Source organism: Crocodylus siamensis, chromosome 8 (assembly GCF_052110815.1).
Source record: "Crocodylus siamensis isolate JL-2025a chromosome 8, ASM5211081v1, whole genome shotgun sequence".
Classification (NCBI taxonomy): domain Eukaryota; kingdom Metazoa; phylum Chordata; order Crocodylia; family Crocodylidae; genus Crocodylus; species Crocodylus siamensis.
The window spans coordinates 59,852,624-59,871,922 of NC_143402.1; the positions used below are offsets into that span (position 1 = coordinate 59,852,624).

At 44.7% G+C, this 19,299-nt stretch overlaps 1 protein-coding gene across 1 annotated transcript in view; it reads left to right on the forward strand.

The window, feature by feature from the left end:
- Nucleotides 1-18,096, forward strand: part of LOC149858822 (TBC1 domain family member 24-like) — a 30,024-nt gene extending 11,928 nt beyond the window's left edge. The window contains exons 3-7 of the mRNA XM_090060455.1: nucleotides 1,649-1,807; nucleotides 8,912-8,975; nucleotides 11,380-11,475; nucleotides 13,547-13,829; nucleotides 15,049-18,096. Of these exons, the coding sequence (XP_089916581.1) occupies nucleotides 1,649-1,807; nucleotides 8,912-8,975; nucleotides 11,380-11,475; nucleotides 13,547-13,829; nucleotides 15,049-15,194 (748 nt within the window). The 3' untranslated portion in view covers nucleotides 15,195-18,096. The remainder of the gene's footprint in view (nucleotides 1-1,648; nucleotides 1,808-8,911; nucleotides 8,976-11,379; nucleotides 11,476-13,546; nucleotides 13,830-15,048) is intronic.
- The last annotated feature ends 1,203 nt before the right edge of the window (nucleotides 18,097-19,299 follow it).

Below are 19,299 nucleotides of genomic sequence, written 5' to 3' on the forward strand. Positions count from 1 at the left end.
CCTTAGTCTTTTCTCATAGCTCATGTCCTCCCAGCCCCCTCACCATTTTTATTGCCCTCTGCTGGACTCTCTCCAATTTGGCGACATCCTATCTGTAGTGGGAGGCCCAAAACTGAACACAGTACTCCAGATGTGGCCTCACCAGTGCTGAATAAAGGGGAATAATCACTTCCCTGGATCTACTGGCAACACACCTAACAATGTAGCCCAGTATTCTGTTAGCCTTCTTGGCAACAAGGGCACACTGCTGGCTCATATTCAGCTTATTGTCCACTGTAACCCCCAGGTACTTTGCTGCAGAGCTGCTGCCCAGCCAGTCACTCCCCAGCCTGTACTTGTACATGGGCTTGTTCCATCCTAAGTGCAGGACTTTGCACTTGTCCTTAGTGAACCTCATGAAATTTCTTTTGATCCAATCCTCCAGTTTGTCTAGGTCACGCTGATTCCTAGCCCTAGTCTCCAACTTACCTACTACTCCCCTCAGCTTGGTGTCATCTGCAAACATATCCTGTTTCAGGGTTCCCTAATTCAGTGGCATGCAATGTACTAATATCAAGGAAGGACTAAAGATGTTGATGAAAGCCAGTACAGGCTGTCTAATAGGGTATAATATATGCCCAGGCCTCTGCCCATGCACTGTAGAGTATATCTATGCTGATAGTTAAAGCCACCTTTAAGTTCATCCTCAAGCCCATGCCACTATTCATCTTAAGTGTAAGCTCCAATACTTAACCCCAAAATAGTCCAACCTAACCTTGAAACTCTGCTGAAATCCTAGGTACAAGGCTGACCCCACCCCTGTTCACCTCCTTGCCTGCCCTTGCCTCTACTGCATTTGGAACTCACCCATATATGCAGGCCACAAGCACAGAAAGTCCATCATCAGCAACCCAACAGTCCCAAGTTCCTTCTGTGCCCTACTTTCTGTCTCAACTGTTCCAAAAGTAGAGACAAATCTGGAAGGAGAAGCTGGCCCACAGACCAATTCCTGGGATGGCTCTGCCTCACAACCAAGAAACACAAGACAATCAGCTTTGGTGCTGGCTAAAAGGTATGACATAGGCAGTCAAGGAAAACTCACATTCTACCAGGTGGTTCATCTGACCCCAAGTGCCACCACAGCGGCTGCCTTAGGCCTGACCTGCAGCATTCTGCTGTTCCCGTCATTGACCTCACGTGGTTCTGTCAATCCCAATTTAACAGTTCCTCCTCCTGGTTTCAGGTCTGGTGCCCACAGAGCTCGCCAATGTTCCTCAGCCTTGGCCTGCAATCACTTGCTGTTATATTGATAGGTGCTGTGCTGGACTGATATTAAGATAGCAATAGTTTCCAAATGTTCCAAGCAGAAGCAGCCCCCACTGTGTTAAGTATTATGTGAATGTAAATTAGGAGACAGTCCATGTCCCTGTCCAATGCTTGGCACAGTGGGAGTTTTGGTCCATAACTAGAGCCCCTAAGAACTACTGCATTATTAAATACATGAATAAATAATAACAACAGAGAGATTGCAGTCTAAAATATGCAAGAAAAACTGAAGAGTTGGGTACTGGATTATAACATAAAACTCTGCATATTTCTGCTGTTTTTAGACACACCAGGTTTTTGACTTATTAGAAGTGCTCTGCTCTCATCTTGCTTTCCCCTACAGACAATCATTCCACCTGGCTGTGGATATGCTGAAGTTCAGCTCTACTATTGTAACTGCCCAAGAGATGCGTATCATATGGTCCTGGATTCCTGAGCGATTCTCCTTATTCCCTCCTGTCTTATTATTCTCCACCTCAGACGACGGGTACAGTTTACAAAGGTATAGTGACATCTGCAAAATTATATCAAATGGGTCAGATTTCTAGTTAAGGAAAATTGACATAGCCTCATTGACTGAAATGGTGATATTTGGATCTACACCAGTTGACGTTTGGATCCAATAACTGTACCTAATGTTTGAGCAATTTATTTTAGCAAGATGGTCTGTTGTATGAACTTCCTTGAGGCTTAAGACTGCTCAGCTCTCTGTAGAGATGTTCTTCTCTGTGTTCTTCTCAATGTATTGTTTTTGTGGGAGACATGCATGTTATCGCAGGGGATCAGGAGTGTTTTTCTTACGATGGCTGTTTCATCTGATGTGAAATATGTTTGACTGATCTCAGTCCAGCTCCTTGGAGAGACACATCCACAACAGAAAACCACCATACCGCTGTCATCCTTGTAGATGACAGGCCAAGGATTGAATGAGCCATGGAGGCCAATCAGTGTTCTTGCTCTCTAAAGATGGCATCCCTAGATCAAGGCTGTTGTATGGAAGGGTTGTCCAACTTCTTAGTGGTCAGGGCTGCATACCATGGAGGCTGCACCAGCAAGGCCCACAGCCTTGCCTCATATTCCCAGCTATGGGCTCTCCCTGGCTCTCCCTATGAGCTCCCCTGTGCTATAAGCTCCCCTGGCATTGCATGCATGTGACCCCTACAACCTTTACAGCATGCACACAGGTATCCCCTATCAACTCCCTGCCTGCAGGCTTCCTCAGCACTGCAGGCTAACCCCTGTCACTCTGTCCCGTCCCCCAGAGTAGGGGCAGGAAATAAAAGCCAAAGAACGGAGGGGGAGCCTGAAGACCCTGGCTGCAGGAGCAGCCAGAGCAGTGAGGGGAGCAGTGGCCCTTGGTCAGCCCAGGGGCAGGGCTGGGGGGAATACTGTAGATTAACCCTTTGTGGCCTGCCAGTGGGCCGGCCCTGTCATATGGGAATCACATGGAGCTGTCAGCCCAGTACCTCCTACCAGCTTTAAACTTACTTGAAGATAAGCAGTAAATATTTCCTGTGTAAAGGTTAAGTCCAAAACCTGTAGTTAGCTGTGCTGTCCTGCTGCTTCCCACCTAAGGCAGCATGTACTGGGAGCAGCAATCCTTCTGCCTGTGCCCTGCTATCCCACAAGAACTCAAGGCACAGAGGCAGTACCAACTCCTATTCCAAATTATTTGCTCCAGCTGTTGTTGGCTGAGCATTTGGGCTTCAAAGCTCTATTTAGGTAGCAGATTAGGCATCCAGACACATAAATATAGCATTGATCAGCACAGCCTAAACCCCAAGCCAGACAGGCAAGCAGTCAGACATTCCTCCTGGCTTCTTCTCCAACTTATGGAAGCAGAGTGATGGAAAGGGTGAATGGCAAATTCCCCAATCAATTTACAGATCAAAAATTAACAAACATTTGAGCAGCAGGCCAAAGTGCAGTGAAATCACTGGGAGTCTTTCCACTGCTCTGGATGGGCTTTGGATTAGGCCTCTTTAATGATTTGAGCCACCTGCTCCTTAATGCTTGCTCACAGACAGCAATCACAAGATGACTGTGGGCAGGATCCAGCCAAGCTCAGTTTTAAACTGTGAATGTGAATTTCTAAAAATTACCTACACTTGTCTCTGCTCTCTTACAATGACATCTGGTGCCAGGGCATATACCATTCCCTCTCAGCACCTGTTCTGGTTCCCACTGGAAGTCATGAAACTAGCTTTGCCCAGTTTGGGTCTGTGCAGATGCAAAGTGTGGTCCAGAACAAGAGGTGGCACCTATAGTCCAGGATGTGAAGGCAGCTACCTACTATGATAGTGCATAAAGGTAGATAGCTTCACAGAGATCCTATGCTTCCATGGCAGAAAGGAATATAAAATGGTGCAACAACTCAGTTCAAACAAAGGAGTCCAAATAGTAACTTTGTCTACAAGTAAATTACTAGGTAAGAACTGGAAATTAGACTGAACCTGTCATTAGTGCCATAAAGAAGAGAGAGAACACCTTTACTCTGTCACTGCAGAGAGCAAGATGAGTAGCAATGGCTTGAAATTGCAGCAAAGTAAGTTTCGATTAGATGTCAGGATAAGCTTCTTCACTGTTAGAACAATGAGGCATGGGACTAGCCTGTTTAGGAAAGCTGTGGGTCTCCTTCATTAGAGGTTTCCAAGAAGAGTTTGGAAAGCATTGGTCAGTATTAATCTAGGAGTAGCTGTGTCTGGAGTGTGCTTTGAAGAGCAACAGTGGGAAGCCCAACAACTCCCTCTCCTCCAAAACACACACACACACTCTGCTGGGACATGACAAGAAGAGCTCTGCAGCTGAGAGCAGGTAGGAATTGGAAAAGATTTGCTCAGCAGTAGGAGAAGAAAGCAGAGCTCCACAACTGGCTTAGCTATAAAAGATTAAAGGCACTGGGATAAACTCATGGAGAGGATCAGATTACAAAAAGAGTCCTGACTCTCCAGTTAGGGTGTGGGAAGTGGGGGATTGTATTCCCAGGGTGCAGATCAGAGTGTAGTGTGTTTGTTTTTTTCCATGCTTCTGGCTTTGGCTGGTTGCCATCTGGGGCTAGGGAGGAATTTTCCCCCTCCTGTTGCTACAGGTATCAAAACGATTTTGCACCTTCCATTGAGTGTTGCCTGCAAGCAAGGCTGGAGATCCTGATGGAGGCATGTTGATGTTCCTGCTGGGACTAAAAACCCCAGAGATTCTTGCTTAGAGGGTCTTGTTCATCCACTCAGGATCATATCTATTACTACGTTTGGGATCAGGAAGGAATTTTACCCCACAGTCAGATTGTCATGGACTGTGGGGGGGAGGGTGCAATTGCCTTCCTGTGTAGTGGTGTGGGGCATGGGGACTCACTGAAATTAGCAGGAGACAGGTTTAAAAGTAACAAGACAAAATAGTATTTTTATGCCGCATATAGTTAACTCAGAGAACCCATTGCCACAGGAGGTTGTAGAAGTAGATAGTATAGCCAGGTTCAAAAAGGGGCTAGACAAATTATGTATGATAGCTCTATTACTAGCTATTAAATAGAACAGTAAGGAATGTATCCTCCGATACCTCTAAACCAATGTTGTTGGATGCTAGGGAGAGTACGACAGAGTATAACATCACTCTAGATAGAGCTTGTTCATATGCTCTCTGTCTAAAGCATCAGAGACAGGGTACTGGACTAGGCTGACCATTCATCTGATCTAGTATGGCACTTCCTATGTTTGCTATTATGACAATCTTATTAACTTCATATATCAAGGGATGATTAATAAATTATTTGCTTACATAAGGACCCTGCCACATGCTCAAATGAAAGCTGGATAGAAACCAGATATACAGTTGTTAGACATTTTCAAGCACTAACTTTTATAGCTCTTTTATAGATGGATAGACATTTTCATGGCATGATAATTATTTTTGCATGTGTGGCTAGTCCAAATTTATTGCACAATTAACCAACCAGTTGCACGATATATGTTGCATGTGGCAGGGGCCTAAGTGTCAAAGGTTAGACAAAAAATGACGGCTGTCTGGCATTAAGGAGTTTGCCCAGGGACCTCTCTAAGAAGCAGAATCTGGCCTTTTACTTGAGTGATCTCAGTTTACACTGATATAAACCAGGCGTAACTGCATCAAGTGGAGTCACACCAGAGCGAAACTCTGTAAAAGCAGAGCCTGGTCTGATCTGTTCTTATGTTCTCCACCAAAATTCTACCGAAAAGGCTGTGGGTTTTCTTTCCCATCAAAAGGGAAGCTCTCTACATTAGTGTGCAAAACTAAAGCCCAGTCAGTCATTTTTAAACTTCCCATTTGATTGACAGCACCAAGGTTGACAGTGTTCTTGTATCCTCTGTACCCACTCTGACTCCACTTGATGCAGTTACGCCTGGTTTATATCAGATGTATATATAGATGAATTCCTTTGCTGTAGGACCAGTGCAAGGAGCCTTACCCCCATCTATGCTTGTAAGACCGTGAGTCGAGTGTAGGTTAGAGGCGTGGATGTGGACATTGCCCTGTGGAGATTCCTGGCTGCAGTGCAGACCACCGGCAACCTCAAACAGGCCAAATCTCGCTCACCAAAGGGGCTGTTTTGGAATGTAGGTTGTGTCAAGGTGACCCAAAGCCCCCTGCTCTCCTTGTCTGAGCCTTTACTTTTGTGCATCACAAAAGAATCCAGCCCAGTATAAATTCATGGTGTCCAAGTAACGCAGACTCTCAGCAGAACATTTTTAAAAAGCATCCAAGTTAAACAAAACTTACTTTGTAACAACCCTACCATGATGTTTTCTCTACCCAGACTGAGAATCTGAGGTGGGGCTTTGCATGTCTTAGCTGTGATTTTATGTTTGGATTTATCTAAACAATTACCTGCTATGTTGGGCAAAAATTATGACATTAGAATACCCATAATAAAGTGACTTCCCAAGTTACTAACAAACACAAAAGATGCTGGAGCTAAATGATTAAGTGTTCCTGTCACTGTCCCTTTATGAGTTTGCTCAGGCAGGCTATTTAACATTGCAATAGTTTCCAGAAGAGCTGTAACTGTTCTTAACAGTCCTTTACATTTTGATTCAGCTTGCTATGTTTAGAAAAGATTATTTCAACCCCTAACCAAAGAGTTTGTAGTCAGATTTTTTCCATCAGTGCAAGCTAAACCAGAGGGGTTCTACCAAGGTTAAATATAGCCCTTGGCAGAGCATAGCTTTGTGCCCTAAGCAAACACCCACCAGAGAACAGAGGTCTGTGGGAGTGGGGCTGGCAAGTGCCAGAGGGGAAGGGATGTCAGGGAGGTCAGTCTTTTTGCCCAGGGGAACCGAAGACCTTGGCTGGCTGGCTGCCCATGGCTGCTGCTGCTACAGCAAAGACTCCCCAGGAGACTGCCATCCAGCACCCCCTCTAAGCTGGCACCCTGCTTGCCCACCCCTAGTTACACTACTAGCCCGTGGATTTAAAATGTTAAAACTGTAACCCAAGGGACATCTAATCTTCAACAAGATGGCCCCTGTTTCCACAACGGCAGTGAAAACCCCACAGAAACCCAACAGGGAATGATACAGCATTATCTGCCACAACCCAGAAAAAGTGAAAAGGGGGAAAATGCAAAGTCTGATTCAAAAATATAGGTATGGCTGTGGAGAAAATGGAGTGCAGCACCTTCTGAAAACCTGCTTAGCATAAGAGTGGCAGCATCCACTTTCAGTGACTCCATCCATCATTGTTACCCTTATCATCAGTAACTACCACAGGTCTGTGCCGTGTGGGTTGCATATTGGGCTCAGCAATTCCAGTAGCCAAACAGATCCTTGAACCTTTGATCTTGCAGTTCATGATAGTGTTGCCTGACCAATGGCACACACGTCTAAGTGCTCTGTTCTTTCCCCCTCTCCTCCCAGTTCTGCTGACATTGAGATTATCTTGTTTTCTTCTCTGCTGGAACAGCTGCACTTCCAAGTTAGCTTCATGGTTTGGGGAGAGCTCCCAGAATAGAGGATCCTTTGACTGGTCCTGGGTTTGATGGTACTCTGTTTGTGACCTTAACCTCTGAATGGCAGCTTTCACATATGAAAAATAGGGGCACTCCTTTCCAGGGTGTTTCAAATGTTTGTAAAGTGCTAATGATTGACAAGGTGATTCTAAGTGTAGACAGAGCTCCCTCATGCTGTCTCCCTCTAGCCAACCTGAGGCTCTACAGTCCATCAACAAGATTAAATGCAGTTTTCCTGAACTATAAGCAGGGCAGGACGTGCTGAGGTCACCAGGCATTTTATTTATTATTTATCTATTAGATTTATGTACTGCCCTTCCCAGCAAAGTTCCTGGCAATTTACAAGAAGAGAGTAAAACAGCTTATAGAACAAGGGAATGTACAAGAAAACAAAACAAGAGAACAAAACTACCAAGCAAGCAGGGGCGAGTCTCCAAGAGCACATAACTCCTATGCTCCAGACTCTGTATTGGCTTCCAGTAACTTTCTGGGCACAGTTCAAGGTGATGATTTTGACCTATCAGGCACTAAATGGTCGGGCCTGAGTACGTAGGGGACTGCCTTCTCCCTTTTGCCTCAACATGATCCAGAAGCATAGCAGGGCAGCTCCATCTCAAGGTTACAAAGGCATGAATGATGGTGGCCAGATCTGAATCTGAAAGAAAGCCCTCTTACCAGACGGAGTTGATAAAAGGCCTTATAGCCACCACCACCGCTTGGAGATCTACTTGTAGGAGAGGACGCAGAAGCACCCCATGGTTGCAGTAGTGAGCAACAATGGGAGGCTGAGCCCCATTTAATGATAGGTGCTCCAATCTCACAAGTCAAGCAGTCTGCCCACCACCACTGTAAGGGATCATTAGGCTGTAGCCAGTCAGTTCAAGTGGATTGCGCTAGATCAGGAGTTTCCTGGAGTGTAAGCCAGGGTCCACCAGATAGCAGTCCTAGTCCAGGATAGCAAGCTGAGTTTGAGATGAGGTCCTCATCAGGGCACACTGCTAATGCGGCCCAGGAAGTCCAAGACAAAAAACAGGAGCAGGTAAATTTCATAGATTTCATAGACATTAGGACTGAAAGGGACCTCGCAAGATCATTGGGTCCAGCCCCCTGCCCCAGGGGCAGGAAGTCATCTGGGACCACATAATCCCACAAGATAATCATCCAAGTATTTCTTAAAGGTATCCAGAGTAGGTGCTTGCACCACTTCTGGGGGGAGTCTATTCCAGACTCTGGAGACTTGGACGGTAAAGAAGTTTTTCCTTATGTCCAGTCTAAAACGGTCTTCCAGCAGTTTGTGACCATTAGACCTTGGAACTGCTCCAAGCAGATAATGAATATTAACCTCTTTGGACAATTGCCTGCCCTATCAACAGATCTGAGAATTACCAGCCAATAAAAAAGATCATATTCTAATGCCTGAAGGATTGCGTCAAAGGAGCACTCACGGAGAGTTGATACATCAGCCAATAATAGGTCTATATAAATATACTGCCCCGGTACTGTAAAAAAGGAACATGCCAACCTTATGGGCTCTCTACTGAGTTCCCTTGTGTAACTATCAAATCAGGTAGGTCTCTCCTCAGTTTCAAGCTCGTATCAATCGATTTACTTTGCTCATCCCTGCAGGTTTTATTCATGCTGTGAAGGTTACGAACCAACAGTACTGCTCCTAAAAACAACACGGGAGGAAGTAAGTACCATATTATCCAAACACAGAAGAGTACTATGAGGAGATTCAGATTGGTCCAGGAGAGAAATGAATATGTAGGCAGATATATTCTACACCCTGATTTTCTAACCAGGGTTGCTGCCGGATCCTCTGAAGGGTGCCACAAGGTACGAGGAGATAAGTAGATAAGCTAAGTAGAAAAATGCAGGTTCAGGCTTGTCCCGGCCTGAACGCTCCCCCGACTCCTACTGCCCTGCCCCTCTGCTGGGAGGTAAGCACTATAATATGTACATTCATTTTTGAAATTGGGTGCTACTTAAATCCCAAATGTCATGAAGGGGGGAGCTTGAGTCCAGTGAAGGGTGTAGTTTAATCATGAGATGACAAAGGCTTGGATTACAGCAGCCATGTCCACATCAGAAAATATATATATAGAACCAAACCTGATTTCACTTTATGCATCTAAGTGCCTTTTATTTATATAGGTGCCCTAGGCTCTGGATCCTGCATCAGTGGCTTTTAAGTACTTAACATTTAATATTTTTGGATAAAATAGATAAATAGCAGCAGGGTATCTTCTGTACTACTAGGAGCAGGGGTCAGAGTCTGAGCCCAAGGGTCCCCTTCCTTTCAGGGCAATATCTATGTCACTGAGACACACTTTCAATGGCTTACTTTCCTCATAGCCCAATATATCTTCCCCCAGCTTCCATCCATGAAGCCTATAGACACAGGGCCCAATTTATCCCTGTGCTGCAACATCTTTACAGTGGCACTGTGGAAAAAAAGCCATTCTCTGTCAAGTAAATTCCTTAATCCTGGTGCAAATCAATGGATGTTTTGGTGATTAATAAGGAAGAAGATGGATCTGTGGAGAAGGACATTTTCACCAATGAACATGTCCCTCTTTGATTTCAGTAACAGCCACACCAGAGAAAGAAAAGAAAAATAGAGATGTCTTCCTTAACATCTGAAAGTGGTAAAATATGTGCAAAAACAAAAAGCAGGTATCTTCCCAGGGACTTTTCAGAGCAGTTCATAAATCCATACTTTATCTCTGCACTCTTGGTCAAATGGTAGAAAGATGATACTGGAAATCTCTCGGGCATCCAAAAGATTTATCAGCCAACTGGTACAGGTTTCCCAGGATCTGACCCTCTAGCTTGACAATGGGATAAACAGTTTGCTTCCTTCCAATGCCTTGTCTAGACAAGACAAAGGTAGTTTATCAAACCATGCTAGCCACAGTTTTAATTAACACACATGTTTTAGCACCTAGGGTTTCATAGCTTCAAAAAGATACTATCATGTCATGGTCAAATCAAGATCATCAACTCATGGCTTGACAAAACCAGAAAAATGACAAAGATCTGCTAGCACATTTTGAAGGCATAAAATCCTTTCCACGCTCCTGTTAAAAAATGTTGTAATGCAATGTATTTGTTTTAGTTTAATGTAATGCATTTGTTAGAAAAATAACCACCTTTCACCTGAGGCTTTTATATAGACAAATAAGTATTCCCCAAATTTGCCTGCAGGCAAACCTGAAGCATTTGCACAAGAGAAGTGAAAAAAGCAATGGGTCAAACCCACATATGGTATTAATCAGATTAGTTGCAATAATATGGATGGAGCATGCTGATTTGATCAGTCTGTACAGCTGTTGATCTAGTCTACGATACAGTTTAAATCATTCTGAAAAGTCATTCCATAAAAAATGGAAATCTATCATGGATTTCCTCAGTTATTCCTATTTTCAGTAACACAAAATCAAATCTGCTCAAAAGTTTTGTTTTATTTTATTTTTGTTTGTTTCTATCCAAAAACTCATCTTGGCAGCTGGGAATCAAGCCAGGTTTTTTTCTTCTCACATATTACCACCAGCAGTTAGGGCTGTTCAGGCCAAATTAGGTCTTTAGTTACTCCAGAACAACATTGCTGTTTTCCAGTTCTGCCCTCACTGGCCCCTGAGGCAGTCCTGTTGCCCTCGGGTACAACAGATGGGAATGCAGTTAACAATCCTGCTGATGCATGAAGAGGAACGGGCTCCAACCCCTGTACATGGGTGCACATCATCATACTAACAGAGCAAAAAAGCAGCAGAAACAGCCTAGTTGCTATGGCCCTAGACACACAGAGCGGGGCAGATCAGCTAAGTAAGAAGAAGCTGTTAAGTATCCTTTCAGTGCAATTCTGCCTTTTGATCCAAACCAGGAATCCCAGTTCTGATAGTCTACTTTCAGAATTCCCATATGTGGCCCAAATCTGGGTAACCAAATAAGTGTGCGTGTGTAAATCAAAGGTTGCCACTCCCCCAGCACTGCATCTTCCTAGCCTGTGATTTCTGTTGTTTAACCTTGTTGGTGCTTTCCCTGCTCTACTGATTCACTGACAACTAAATTGTTCTTCATTCGCCCTCCTTAAGGTGTGTGGTGCATTTCTCTCTTCTGACTGGAATGAAAGGAAAAGGAGTGGGGGTACGTCCAGCTTTTTTGGCACAGGGGAATGCTTTGTTTTTAGCGTAAGTCTTACTCTATTTCCCACCTTATTTATTTATCATTTATCTTATCTATAGTTTGTATATTTTAAGATTTACGGTAATTTGCTTTCACCTCTCGTATAACTCTCACTGTGGCAGTTAACTACCAAAGCATACAGCCAGCAGGTACTATCTCTGCTTCCTTCACACAGCTCCACCACTGTCCCTTGCCTCTGACAGGAAAAGTACAAAAGAACAGAGAAATTGTTGTGTCGGATGAGAACACAGGTCCATCAGGTCCCAGTGTCTATCGGGTCTTCGAGTCAAGGTGCATTAAGCCTTGTAGTGCAATGTAGAGTTTAATCCAGGGGTGTCAAACTCACTTTGGGCCCCAGGCTGGATTCGGACCACAGGGGCTCCTCCCAGGCTAGATCCATGGGACAATGTCTGGGGGGCAGTGTTGGTACAGGTCAGGCAGCAGCATGGGTTTCAAGGCATGGGGCTACACAGAGGCACACTTGTGGGGTGCACAGCCAGCAGCATGCATCCCTGAGGAGCCAGGGGCAGGGAGCGGTGTGGAGATCTGGCTGGGCTGCAGCAAGGAGCCAGGGGCCTGCAGTGGTGCAGGTTCAGGTTTGTCCAGAGCTCCACACCACTGCATGCCCCCAGTAGACATGCCCCTGGCTCTGCACTGGCCAAATATGACTCCATGCCACTGCAGGCCCCCTGGAGTCACAGTGCAGCATGCCCCGGCACAGTCAACACACCAGAGTTCAGTACCGCTGGGCATTGACAGAGCTAGGGGCATGCGGCTGCACAGAGTTGTGTTTGGGAAGCACAGATCTGGGGCCATGCGTCCTCAAGGAGCCGGCAAAGTGCAGCGGTGTGGAGCTCTGGCCAAACACAGCTCCACACCACTGCACACCCCTGGATCTGTGCCACTGCCCAGCAGCAGAACTCTGGCCGGTCAGCAGTGCCAGGGGCATGCCGCAGCACAGAGCTGAGGGTGTGCACCAGTAGTGCATCAGACTACCAGTTAGCCAGATGCAATCTGTGCGCCATATATTTGACATCCCTGGTTTAATCTGTGGGGGTTGGAGCAGATTCAGCCCTGTCAGGATTTATCATCCCCTCCAAAGACAGTGTCATAATTACAGGGCTAGCAATACCCTTCCCTATTCTGAACATGCCTTCTCAGCAATCAGGCCTGCATCCCTTTATTTCTCTTGGCAAGAAATCACATAATTTTATCACTCTTATATCAGGCTCTGAACCAGAGCACCCCCTGGATCAGCCATGATTACCCAACCAGTCTCACTGCATTCAGTACTTATAGTTCTTCCATTTGAAAATCTGTGGCCAGTGGTGTCTCAAAAGACCAAACAGCCTTCTTAAGCCAAAATGTTGTTTAAACTTTACAGAATGAAGAAAGCATAACATAAAAGAAAAAGAATATTAAAAGAATCATTCATGCTCTCATCTATCTTACTTAAGTCTTGTCCCTCTGTGATAAAAGCCTAGGAAGACCTAGTTTCTTCAAATCCTCCAGTGGGGGTTGGTGTCTATGAGAACAGCATCTCCGCAGTATCTGTCTGTACTTGCTTTTTATTCACCCATATGTCGTGTCTTGATTTCTGGAGCATAAACTCCAGTCTCTTGACAAACTGGTCCAATGAGCTCAGTGGGGAGTTGGAGGCAGAACAGCAAAGCAAATGACTTTTGTGTTGTTCTTTCTCTATCAGTATGGGATGGCTATCTGAAGCCACTGTACTCTTCATACAATAATCCCCCTTAAAACAGTTAGACAAGCATACAGAATACACAGTATTCATAAATTATTACCAAGCAGTCTCATCTCTTCCATGATATCTCCAGACCTAGAGTAGTTTCGATACAACAAGGAGACTAACGCATGGGAGATCCTGCAAAGCGGTAGCCATAATGCTCCATTGGTGGAGTTTGGCCCTGTTAACTCCTGCTGAATAGTCATCATTTATGGACTTACCTCTGATATCCACAGAAACAACCAAACACCCAGACCCAGTTAATATCATTTGGCAGGAAAGTATTCAAAGGATATGCTGCAGTGTTCATGTGTTGCCTTGTTTTATAGGTGCGCCCTGAAATGGAGAGATATGAGTGGGTGTTCATCAAGAAACCAGAGCTGACCAAGGCAGTCCCTCGTTCACCCCACCAGCACTCATCTTCTCTTTCCTCCCACACTGACATCTCATCTTCCCCTAATGGCCACATGGCCAGTTCAAACCACCTCTCAGTGCCAGTTCTGCAGAGAGGAAAGGTTCGCCTTTCTCCATTTTTGGCAATAAGACACTTCCTGCTGCCTTCAAAAACAGCTTCCATGTTCATGTCTGGGACTCAAGAAGGAATCATTATTGGTAACTATGCTATTAATGAGTATCCTCACATTCTCAGAAAAAAAGAGTGCTATCCTAGCCCAAAAGCACTCCAGCCCAAACTCTAATTTACATATGGCCACTCAGAGGGTGGTATGGTACTGAACAGCCTCAAGGTGCTTTCTCTGAATGCTCCAGAGAACACAGAGGGAAGGTATGTGTGAAAACCTGATCTTCTCTCTGTAGCTGGCTAGCTCTGTTGCCTGATGCTATCAGCAGAGAATGGTGAGGTGCAGTCATGGACCCACATCCTATCTGCTTTGCATAATTTGTACCTTTAGGGCTGCCAGAGTGTGTAGTCACTCATTTTGGGATACCACAAGCCTTGTGACTGTGCCTGGGACTTATGAAGGCACTTACTGGCTGCAATATCCCTGTCCAAATGGCAGCTGGAGTTTACCACTTTATATTTTTTACAAAAAAGTATCAGGAAGAAACCAAGGTAGGAAGTCCATTAGTGACTTAATAATGAGCATAACTTGTGCATGAGGAGTTACACCATAGCTTACAGAGTTGCAAATTAAATCTTTGAGACCTAGTGCCATTCAACTGATTCACAAGTATTATATCAGAAATGAGCAGAACTAATTGTCTCGGCAATACAAAGCTCTTCCATTTCAGATAAAGGAGAATTTGCATTAGCTGTTAGCAACAGCAAGATGCTATTGCTGCAAAGGCAGCTAGGGAGCAGTGAGAGGCAGACACAAAGCACAAGCAGGGCATCCTAAAGTAATGCTCAGCCTGTAGCCTGCCCTACAGTTGGGAAAGAATTAACTTCCCCAAACTGTACCTCTGTTTCATTCCCCAAGCAATCAGATGCAGAAATGAAATTGAGGTCAAGTGCAACGTCTGTGAAAACAAGATTTTTAAAATCTCCATCCAATTTAATAATTTAGGTCCAACTACTTGAGCAATCTCCAATATTGTCTGTATTGCAGTCTGTTGTCCCATGAGGTAACTCTTCAGAAGCTGTTGCATGAGAAGTAGACAGTGACTTCCAGTTTGGCATAGAAAGGTAATGGACCAGATAAGATGAAGGCCTCTTCTACTTCCAGTTGTATAGCACAGTCAAGAGGAAATAAAACTAAGTAGGAACTGAGACATGAGTGGGATGATTGGGATTCTTTTGAGATCAGCCCCTCTATTTACCTAATAACCTGGTGACAGCAGATCCCCAACAATCCTTCTCATTCTTTAACAGGAGGTGGAGGAGGCCAGGCTCTGTGCATTGATGCTGACCTGCTTCACGGAAGGACAGAGCACTGTGAGACATTTGACAACCCTCCGCTCTGTGAAGAGAACTTCCAGGTGCAGCTCCTTGAAGTCTGGGGTTTTCAGAATGCCTAAATTACTGCTGAAATTGCTCCTGCCGGCCCCATATTAATCAATGAAAGATTCATCACCACCAGAGGATGCATGACTGGTTGACTCCAAAGGCCTGACTGTCATAGAGGAAGTCCCCACATGATGGCAGCCTGCATTTCTCTTGCTGCTTTTTTACCCCACTGCTAGCCATTCTCCATATTTTCCATTTTCATCATAATGGGCAGTGATGATGACTAGGAATGAGGGAAATAAAGCTCCACAGTACAACCTGTTGTTACAGGTACTGCCTTGCTATGAATGTATGATAATAACTCAGCCCCAAAATGTTTTCACACAGTTCAGATTAAACCCCCAATTTTCTGCAGTTTGGAAAAATGAGCTAATTTGCATATTTTCTTGTGCTTCTCTGAAGAGAAATAACACAGCAAAGGCAGACCTTGGGGGACATTCAGGCAAGCTGATATCTAAGCTATAAATCTTTCTAAGACTGACTTGTAAGGTATCCATCCTGGTCCCAAGTCCAAAATGATTATAACTGGGAACAGAGCTGCTATAGTCTTTGAAGGTCACCAGACAGTGACAAGTTAGTTATCTTATAATATGGTACACAAGTGGCTTTCATGTGCAGCTACCCATTTTAGCAAAGTAGTTTTGACAGTTACCACAAGAACCAATTATCTGCACTATTTTTGAAAAAGCAGCAAATTCTGGGCAGATTGCAAGCAGTTGTATAACTAGGGCTGGGCAAGGAGGCCACAAGCCCCTGGCATTGCTTTAGGGTAGGGCTTGCTGGAACCAAGGCTGGGGGGTGCTAGGATTGAAGTAGCTAGGCTGCTAGTCCAGAAGCTGCAGGCTGGGACTGGTGGAGATGGGCTAGGAATTGGACATTGATGTCAAGGAGGCTCTCGGGTGCTTGACAGATAAGTGCTGAGCATGAAAGAAGAAGCAAGAGATGAAGGGAGAAGGGCACACCCTTGCTGCAGAATTAGGGATTTTATTTCTTTACTCACCTTGGTATTCAGCAGCACCTTTGTGGGGGGCAGCTGAGAGATTTAACACATTAGCTGAGAGGACCTGCCAGGACCCTAAAACAGCCTTGGCTCCAATCTGGTCTCTTTCCCCTGTCTGCAGGAGCTGGAGGTCCCACAGCCGTCAGGACCCAAGAGCCTCTTGCTCTCACCCCCTGGGTCCTGACACCACCCATGGGCACTGTCCCATTCCCTCTACCCCTGCCTCACAACCAACTTTGCTCAGAAGCAAAAGAGCTTGCCATGTGTCTGAATGCAAAGTGTTCAGATGCTCCATAGACTCTGCTCCAGCCTAAATACATATAACTATGTAGTTGTGCCTCCGTACCACGTGTGGAAAAAGGCAGGTGATGTATTCCTAGAACACATAGCTAGTGTAGAGCCACCTTGGTGGGAAAAAGTAGAACTCTGGAAGTAATAGTTTCCCTCTAAGTGAATATGTTTTGCTTGCAATTTCTGGAGGCCCCAGGGTGGTCAACAGTTTTAATATGGTCAAGACAGTTGAGTAAAGGATTTGTCACAGAGACAAGACCCTCTCCATCCATAGTATTGTAAACCTTCCTTATCGTGGGGCTTGTACTAAACTGAAGAGGTGTTTTCAGAGCAGTGTCGGTGTCTTAAGAATCTAAATAGTTAGAACATCTGGCAGTCTAATCTATCCTGTCATTAGTTATCCAACATTAGAACAATAAAAAATTAATCATTTGTAAAGATGAACTATAAACATGTAAACTATGATAAGTCCAATGTAATAGTGAATGTGTTTTTTAATCCCTATAAAAATCATTTAGTTGGCAGAATGAAAACATGCTTTCAAAGTCCAAATATATTTTTCATTTAAAGTTTTATTTTACCGGCACTCATTCTCTCCAGTTATAAAGAGCAGACATGGCTTCCTCCAAGGAGATAATTCTAGAAATGCTAGGTGAACTGGGTCAAAGAGAGAACAGTCCCATACCCACACAGTCATCTATGCAGACATTCAAATCATTAGCAATAACTTGTGGTCTTCAAAGTACATCTGGTAAGATAAGATGTGAAGTCTGTATTTCTGCTCTTTTACATCAGTTTTGTTTTACTGTTAGTCTAATAAAGCTATTGATACATGGATAGGTTTAATTCATAGAAGGCATAAATCTGGAACCAGAATCAGGACCATGGTGTTGTATATACAGTGATGTGCTTAGACATCATTTTCCTACACACATGCTTAGCAGAACCTGAACAGGGGCCTGGGGACTTGCCAGAGCTCATTGCATTAGGATCACCCTTTGCCATAAGCTCCCTATTTTGTTGTTTCATGAGCTCTGCCAGTCATAAAAGTGACGGGCAGGGTTGTTCCTTCATGCCCTGAATCTGGCCAATAAATTCCTGTTTTGAATTTGAGGAGTTCTGCTAAGACCTGGCCAATATTTGCCCTTTCCTAAGGCTATATCCTGAACCAGACAGATTTTCTGGGTGAAATTGCTAAGCAGAGGGATACACTTATCTTACCAGATGCATTCTTTCCCTAGGTCTGAGTATTTTGCCTCTTTCTATGGAAATCCCAAGACCTCCAAACTCATAGGGCTGAGGAATGTAAAGCTTTTCTTATGTTGCAGCCTGTGTTTCTCTAGCCTTTGTGTAGCTTTTGGATCAATACTCAGGGTATTTTATTGTAAAGGACAAGTGGTTTTCATCTAAAGTAGTTAAAATACTGGACATGTGGGACCATACTATAAACTTCTTGCTGTCTTTGCTGCAGTGGCAAAACTTGTGAACTTTTGTGTTGCTTTACGTGCAGTATAACTTATCTTCTAACTTCAGCTGAAAATCACAATGAAACATGCGGTCCGGTAATTGCTGGTGATCCAATGAGTTGTCACTGTAATTTTTAAAACCAGTGTTAAAGTTTCTTCTTTGTACTTTTATTCTTTTTTCTGCATAAAGTTCATAACAATTAAGAAAAGAAACATTAAGTAGAGAAAGCAGTGAAGGCACAAAGTTCTAGCAGTAGAGTAGACTGATATCTTTTATCTCATCTTATTGCTGCTTGAATACAGTTTAGGTCAATAGAGGCTGAACTTCAGTGCATTCTGATGGCTATTTTATGCCGTATGTGAAATGAACCAGTAGACAGAGGAACCATGTCCCCAAAAATAGAATCATAGAAAATTAGGGTCATCCTGTCCAACCCCATGGTCAAAGCAGGACCATTCCCAACTGGATCATTCCAGCCAAGGCTTTGTCAAGCTCTGAAAAAACCTCCAAAGATGCAGATTCCACCACTTCTCTAGGTAACCAGTTCAAGTGGTTCACCACACTCCTAGTGAGAATGTTTTTCCTAATACTGAACCTAAGCCTCCCTTGCTGCAACTTGATACCATTGCTCCTTGTTCTGTCACCTGTCACCACCAAAAACAGTCTGGCTCCATCCTTTTTGGAAGCACCCTTTAAGTAGTTGAAGGTTGCTATCAAATACCCCCTCAATCTTCTCTTCTGCAGGCTAAATAAACCCAGTTCCCTCAGCCTCTCCTCATAAGTCTTGTGCCCTACCCCCTGAACCATTTTCATTGCTCTCTGTTGGACTTTCTTCAATTTGTCCACATTTTTTCTATAGTGGGGGCTGTGTCAGGCAGTGTGTGTGCCTGCCACTTTAAGGCCCTGGAGCTGGCAGCTGCCAGGTGCCTGATGAAGGCAGCCATTTTGGGATCAGGGGCTGCCCATATAAACAGTGCAGTTCCTCTGCCTAGAGGCTAGGCAACAATACTGCCTATCCAAAGGGCTGCTGATATCATCTGGAGGTAAAGGAGGAGCTGTAGGGGAAGCATAGGAGGCTCCTGGTCCTGGGTACAGCCTAAAACTACACCCTGTTGAGTGGGTGGCCTGGTGGGGCTCTCAGTGGTGCAGGAGCTCCCAAGAAATGCCAGGCCAGTGATCACCCTGGTGAAAGGTAGATAGGGGTGCCTTAACCTCTAGCCCCCACTACTGGGTAGGTGACCCCTTTGTTTGTAGGGCCTGGAGGGCAGACCCCAGGAGAGAAAGAGAGGGGCTAGACACTTGGACCTGATCAAGAGAGTACCCTTGACTGCCCCATGCTGGGGCCAGGACCAGGATGG